Source organism: Enhydra lutris, unplaced genomic scaffold, assembly GCF_002288905.1.
Source record: "Enhydra lutris kenyoni isolate GAN:26980312 unplaced genomic scaffold, ASM228890v2 scaffoldscaffold17, whole genome shotgun sequence".
NCBI lineage: Eukaryota > Metazoa > Chordata > Mammalia > Carnivora > Mustelidae > Enhydra > Enhydra lutris.
In genome coordinates this window covers 11,668,672-11,676,237 of record NW_019154101.1, presented here as the reverse complement: position 1 = coordinate 11,676,237, position 7,566 = coordinate 11,668,672, and the positions used below count along the sequence as shown (strand labels likewise).

General features: G+C 40.1%; 1 protein-coding gene across 1 annotated transcript; it reads left to right on the top strand.

The window, feature by feature from the left end:
• Positions 1 to 407: 407 nt before the first annotated feature.
• LOC111147622 (serine and arginine rich splicing factor 3) lies at positions 408 to 7,358 on the top strand. Its single transcript, XM_022503799.1, has 6 exons — positions 408 to 527; positions 2,300 to 2,507; positions 3,744 to 3,878; positions 6,071 to 6,109; positions 6,335 to 6,421; positions 6,583 to 7,358. Exons 2-6 carry the CDS (start codon positions 2,302 to 2,304, stop codon positions 6,608 to 6,610), a joined length of 495 nt encoding a protein of 164 aa, XP_022359507.1. The 5' UTR covers positions 408 to 527; positions 2,300 to 2,301; the 3' UTR covers positions 6,611 to 7,358.
• The last annotated feature ends 208 nt before the right edge of the window (positions 7,359 to 7,566 follow it).

Here is a 7,566-nt window from a genome sequence, read left to right as displayed (position 1 = left end):
ATCCCAGTCTAACCGTTCTCGAGGATGAAGTAATTAACGAATTCATCTACTATCTAAATCTTATTTGGAGGAAACGGCTCAATCGGTGTTTGGGAGCGACGACAGTAGTGTTATGAAAACCCAGCCTATCCGGAGAAGAGGGAAGGGGGCTTGAGGGTAACTTGGAGAACGTCCACGCGTAAACACCCGAGGATGCCCCAGGGCCGACGCGACTGGAGCTAGGCGGTTTAGTTCTCCCTCGGTCCCAGCGCCACAGCCAGAGCGCGCTCCCAGCAACCGCGATTCTCGTTGCGTTTCTGGCCGTAACGTCACGGCCTCCTTCGCCTCTCATTGGACGAGCCCGTCCAATCATGTGACTTCAGCGTGGCGTATAAATAGGGGCGAGGAGAAGGCGATGGTCCGCCATTTCGTGGACGCCGGGTCAGCGAGAGCATCTGCTGGAGCCGGGAGGGGTGGGGAGCGGGAAGCGGGAAGACCCATCCGAGGGTGTGTTGATTTGAGCGTCAGCTTTCTAATCCAAGATCTCGGTAAGTGACCGGCAACTAAAGGAATCTAGTGGCAAATGGCACCTAACAGGACCGTGGAAGGACCAGGCCCAATGGCGGCGCCAGGTTGAGACAAAGAGACGCCGCCGCCATTTTGTGACGTTCGGCATGGGGCGGTGGCGGGGGCTTTTGGCCCATCAGAGAATGTACCTGGGTCTCGAAGTGGAGGTGTTTATAAACTTCTCCGGGGGCGAGGGGTAAATTGAGAAGTGGGATTACCCGAAAGTTAAGGCGAAGTGGGGGAGCCGCTTGCCGAATTGTATTCCGTGCTGCGGCCTTTCAATTTATGGCGCCTTTTTCCTCCCCCCCCCCCACGTTTTCTTTGGGAGCTAATCTGAAATATTTTTTCTCAAGTCACCAATCGAGATTGGACCTTTTGATCCATATTACGGGGTTTCTGTACTCACCTGTATTTTTATCTAATTTTAATGTGATTTTCTGTACCTTGTCACTTTTTTTTTTTTTTTTTTTTTTTAAACCGGAGGATCTTGCCTGAGTAGCCTTGTTCTCGTAGCAGTTTCCCGTTGATAGTTAACTCTGAAACGGTTTACGGCTAAGTTCTTAAAAAACCAGTCCCCAATCTCCAGCAATGATTTGGCTTCAGAACTCCAGGATACAGGGTGGGGTCATGCAAATAGGATGTGTCTGGACTAGTTTTTTTAATTGGTTAAGCCCAAGAGTGAGAAGAGCGTACTGTTTATGAGAAACCCTTAAGCTGGGTTATTGGGTTGGCTACTCTTCTGTAGTTGAAACCGGTCTACAGGTTGATTTTGATTCGTTGTCGAGGTGATTTTTTTTTGAAGATCTATAAGTGCAAATCTGTACATTCCTAGTGCTGTGCGTCCATCCTGCCTAGTTCCAAACCATTTTTGTTATCCCCTGAGGAGTCCTGTACCTTATTAAGCAGCTGTTCCCTATGTCCCCTGCCCTCTTCCCCAGCTGCTGGTAACCAGTAATCTGTCTCTGGGTTTACTTGTTGGATATCTCATATATGTAGAATCTTAGCATGTGTACTCTTGTGTCTGGCATCTGTAAATAGCATGTTTGTATTCATGTTGGAAGCATTTATCAGTACTTCATTCTGAATAATAGTCCATTGTGTGGATAACACATTTTGATTATCCGTTTATCTTTTGATTTTGGCTGTTGAGAATAGTGCTGCTGTGATGGACATTTTTTTTTTAATTTTTAATAAACATATAATGTATTATAGGCCCCAGGGGTACAGGTCTGTGAATCGCCAGGTTTACACACTTCACAGCACCGTGATGTACATTTATTTTTAAAAACCTAACACTAAGCTGCTTGAGGAGTGATGCTGGTTAAGTTTTTGTTTAGGAGGGCACATTAGTACCATTTTTCAAGGGGCTCAGCCTTAACTACTGTCGTGTTTTAAGCATTGTTTCATTTGGTTTTTGTGTCTCCAGGATTTGCTTAAGCAAGTTATCCTACTTTTTCTAAGAGCTTTATTTTTGAGATTAATTGTAAAAGTCCCTAATTCAGTGCCGAGATTGTAGTAAATGCCCCTTCGGTGTTTGTTTTCCTCCCTGGATTTTTCAGTGAGACCTTTTTTTCTTAATATAATTTGTGCTGGCTTCCTGGTGTTTGTCAGTACAGATTAGAGAGAAATAGGTGTTTCGAGGGTAGTAGTTGTTTGGTTTTTAGTATTTCAGCATTCTTTTTTAAGGATCTGTTGTTAACTGTGTCAATTATTAAATAAATGATTAATGTCTGGGGTATTCTTTTTGTTACAGAAATGCATCGTGATTCCTGTCCATTGGACTGTAAGGTTTATGTAGGTAATCTTGGAAACAATGGTAACAAGACTGAATTGGAACGAGCCTTTGGCTATTACGGACCACTCCGAAGTGTGTGGGTTGCTAGAAACCCTCCCGGCTTTGCTTTTGTTGAATTTGAAGATCCCCGAGATGCAGCCGATGCTGTCCGAGAACTAGATGGGAGGTAATTTAATGACTAATTTATACTGATGATAAACATTAATACTTAAATTTTCTAGGACGTGTGGCTTTTAGAAGGCTTCTTGGCTATCTGAAGTTAATGTTATTAGAGACTTCTATAAGTCTTTGCTACAATGAAAAAGGACTGAACAGTTTTACTGGAGATACACAAGAAGGTTCCTTTTATTCAGGTGGCCAGTGAAGAGAATAAGTTTAGTGGGTCAGTTCTTGGTGGGTGGATTTTTGCATCCAGAATGTGATTAAAACATTTTAATCTACATCTCAAAGTGTCACCTGTGGTGTCACCTTTGAGTTGTTTCTGAAACCATTGGAAATCAGATACTCTTTTCAAATAAGAATGGCCATAGACTGACAATTGTTGGACGATGATTACATGGGGCTTATTATACCATCATTTATGTGTTCTAGATATTTAGGAAGGGTGAAGTATGTAGCTATTTCCTTTTGTGTTTATGGTGTCCTCTTACTGGCTGATAAGTAACACCTAAGTCTTAGAGGAAATGGGTGCTGCCCTTCTCCTTCCTGGTCTTTGAGAACTGTTGGATCTCATGAAACCAGGGGAAATGGTTAATACTTAAGATCCAAAAGTTAAGGGGTCTGAGTATTGACTGCAAAGCTGAATAAAAGGTCATTTATACAAGCAGATTATAGAAACAGATTTTTCCAGGTCCCCACCTCTTCCTGATCATTGTCCAAATAAATAATGGTTTATCTAAACAGATGTGGAACAACAAAGAGGTGGGGGATTACTTTTCTCAGCGGCAGTTTCCTAAGTGTCAGTTACTGAGGGGTGATGGCTATGTGAAATGGCCAAAATGCTTCAGTTCACTGCTTTGCACGGAGATGAGTTGTGGAGGGAGGAGAAAGACCAGCACATACAGTAAGATCAATAAACAGGTGTTGGGATCTCAGGATCTCAAAGTCCCAGCAGGATGTACAGATGAACTAGTTCTTTGAGGATGAATCCATGGGTTTCACACTTGAAATGTTAACAAATAAACAAAACTCCCCCATTTCCATGGAGTTGAACAAAGCACTAAAATGTAAGAAAGTTTGTTTTCTTTATGAGAAAAACTTGCTTTGGTATTAAGGATTCTGTAGACATTGAGGTGTGTACTTTGCGAGAAGCTAAAATAGGAGTGCTTGCTTTTTGCTTTAATACACATCTCTTAGAAAGTCGGTTCAACTCTTTTAAATGTAATAATGTTTCTTCCCTTAGAACATTATGTGGCTGCCGAGTAAGAGTGGAACTCTCGAATGGTGAAAAGAGAAGTCGAAATCGTGGCCCACCTCCGTCTTGGGGTCGTCGCCCTCGAGATGATTATCGGAGAAGAAGTCCTCCACCTCGCCGCAGGTACTTGAGAGCGTGTTTAGAGGTATTGGTATAATGGAGTAGCTAATAGGAGCAGGTATTTCTCTTAAGTTTGTTGGTGGGTTTTAAACTTTGAAGAATCGGAGGTTTTTATGAAACATTGGCTGGGTGTAGTTTGGGGTATGTGAGTTGTGCTGAGTGTTGGCTTTTGTCTTTAGGTCACTGTTCATGTTGGTAGTCAGTAACTTCTATCTTGGATCTATCTTCTAGTTCATCTTCTAGTTGCATCTTTCCAAGTCTTCCCTTATACTTCAATTTAGGCCTTTTTCCATTTCTTGACTCCATAATGACAAACATTACATTCAACTCTAGCTCTTCACAAAAATGTGTTTTCTACTATTAGCACGGTTGTAGTATTTATCAACCAGGCAGCTGTTGTAATGTTACAACTGGTAAAGTAGAAATCATTCTGAAACTAACTTAAGTCACTGACCGAAAAAGGGGGCTAAAAAAGTAATCCCAGTCATCTATTCTTCAAACCCAAATAGGAGAGATTTCAGTTTTTTTATAATTGAAAATGGCATCATTCTTGGACCAGGCAGTATTGTCTGGATGCTAACTCCACATCTCCTCAAACCTCCAAAATAGTTTCTATAGGACTGAATTTACCTCTTACAGGTGAGTGAAGTCCTTCTAGGAGATAGGAGTTCAAAATCTTGCCCCTTTTGCTATTTTGAAAAACAAAACAACACACTGTTGCCCATCATAATAAAGAGTATTTGTTAGCTAAATAGATGGTTGTACTGATGGCTTGTTTTTCATTTTTTTTTTGTGCTTTTTGGTCCATCTATTAATAAAAATGAACCCCGTTACAGAGTCACCATCATGTCTCTTCTCACCACCCTCTGAGTCTGCATTAGCCAGTCAACTAGCCCTTTCAGCGTCATGTGACCAGCGCGCCCCATTCAGCTTGGCTGGTGTCGTTTCACATGACCCAGGCATGGCCAGTCGTCAGGTTGCACCGCCCTTTGGTTCCCGAGCATGCTGTTTTCTCTCAGCCTTCTCTCCAACCTTAACCAAATCGGCAGCAGCCACCTCGACCGCCCACACATTCCTGGCCAATCAGCTCAGCTGTTTATTTACCAAATGTCTTCACAACAACTACAGCAGCAGCCTTCGGCTAACAAAAAAGCAGGAAAAATCCACAACACCCCCTTCGCCAACCAACTAAATCCAACGCAACATCTGGCAAAACCTTTTCAGCAAATTCTTCCTGGCCGTCAGTCCGGCAGCCTCACCTCACCATTTCTAGCTTGTTGAAACCCAAAACTAGTAAGTTTTTCCTGCTTATACAGTTTACTGCTGGTTAAAATAAGGAGTAAGCGGCTTAAAGTAATTCTTTTTTCTGGATCAAAGGCTGGCTGTGCATAATTGAATGGTAACGTACATATATATTGCTTGAATAAAACTTTTAAGGGTGATAGGGAACTCATAATGTAACTAGACCTTCAAGTGAAACTTATTTGCATGTGTGAGATGCCAAACTAAAAATTTTAATAACTCTAACAGATTTAGCTTTCCTTTCTAGCAAAAATTTGTTGAATCCTATCACCTTTAAATGGTTTTACTAACAGTTTTCAAAATTTAAATTTTGGGGGTGAAGTGGGCCAAGCTTAAGGTAATTTTTTATAAGCCTAAACACACTCTTAAATGTGACGATCACAAATGCAGTTCTAATGTAGCACTTAATGGCATCAGTATTTTACACCTAGCGCGTTTTCACAAAATTACACTATCCACCTGGTACCTAAGTCTTGTCATGGACTTATAGGTTTGCATGGGTTCCAAATACTGGTTTATGGTACTGTTTTTGGAACTACTTGTGGGACTATATTTTGGTGTGGTGTTTGGGTAGTGGAGAGTTAGTTTGACATGAAGTTTTGCATTGGACAGATCTGCTGTGAAGCATTCTTTGTTAAAGTGAATCCATGGTTGGAATACCTGCTTTTCACTTGAGCTTTTGGTTCCTTAATCCTTCTGTGCCTTTTTTTCTTTTCTGTTTTTTTTTCCTATTTTTTATTTTTTTTAGTTTCATTTATTTATTTTTTTGGACGATGGGTGCCAGTTCTTCGGCACAATCACTGGGCCCAACAGTGAGATTGAAAAGTTGGGAAATGCCTCACGCCATAAATACTAATTGACAATTAGCCTAATTTTCCTGTTTCTGCTTTTAGATCTCCAAGACGGAGAAGCTTCTCCCGCAGCCGGAGCAGGTAAATAACTACCTTTTTTGGTTACGTTCTCAGAAATGACAGCATTCTGTTCTTAAACTGTTCTATAAATGATATGGCTAAAGGTAAAAAGACTGGCTTTAGTAACTAATCAAGTGGTCTATAGAGCTAGTGTTGCAGGAATGAACCAACTTCTCATTTGTGAAGACTTTTTACAGATACTTGTTGTAATTCTGAATGGTCCTGATTTTCTTCCTCTGGTTTTAGGTCCCTTTCTAGAGATAGGAGGAGAGAGAGATCACTGTCTCGGGAGAGAAATCACAAGCCGTCCCGATCCTTTTCTAGGTCTCGTAGGTAAGATCTTTAATGATTTAGACTGTTTATAAATAACATAGTTAAAACAGGAATTGGTCATCTTAAGCCATTTTGATTATTTTTAACTATTTTTCCATAAAAGCCTTTGATGTAGTTGTGTTACTGAGAAATGCATGTAACTTTTGTTCTTGTTTTTTTAGCCGATCTAGATCAAATGAAAGGAAATAGAAGACCAGTTTGCAAGAGGAGTGGTGTACAGGAAATAACTTCATTTGACAGGAGTATGTACAGAAAATTCAAGTTTTGTTTGAGACTTCATAAGCTTGGTGCATTTTTAAGATGTTTTAGCTGTTCACATTTGTTTGTTTCTTGGAACAGTGACACATAAAGATGTAATTCTCTATGATTTGAATGGATCATACGAGGCATGTAATACCAAGAATTGTTACTTTACAATGTTCCCTTAAGCAAAATTGAATTTGCTTTGAAGTTTCGTCTTACATAGACTGATAATAAACCTCTTAACTCCTGCCCAGCTAAACCTTGACATTTAATATTACGAGAACAAAACTGGCAAAAATTGAATGAAGTCTTTCCATAGCTGGGATAATAGTATGCAGCTGTAGTTAAATAAGCAGTCTTTAAAAGCTGGTATGAACACAAGCCAGCAGGTAAAAATTAAGCTGCACTGTTAAACTAGATTAGAGGTTTAAAAAAAAAAAAAAAAAAGAATCCAACTAGTCTTCGTACTGGGCAGGGTGTCCAGTTGGTATAGAATTAGAAGTTTTCGAGAAAGTTAGTTTACCTTTGTTTTAGGTCATAAGTTCCTTATGTGATTGCTGTATATGAACACACAGCTCTTGTAACATTCTCTATTTGGTAATTTGAAACTTAAAGATACGAGTGTTCTGCCAGTTTAAGGGTACATTGTAGAGCTGAACTTTGAGTTACTGTGCAAGATTTTTTTTTTTTTTTTCATGCTGTCATTTGTAATATGTTTGTGAGAAATCCTTGGGATTAAAGTTTTGGTTACAAATTGTTGTTTAACCTGAAAGCCTGTTTTTCCTTGCAAAACTAAAATCTGTGAGCTTGGTATCAAGTCCAGGTATAACATTCCTATTGGAAGCCATACTTATATTTTCTTGTAAAGTGCTTTTGAATTAATAAAATATTAGCATAATTGT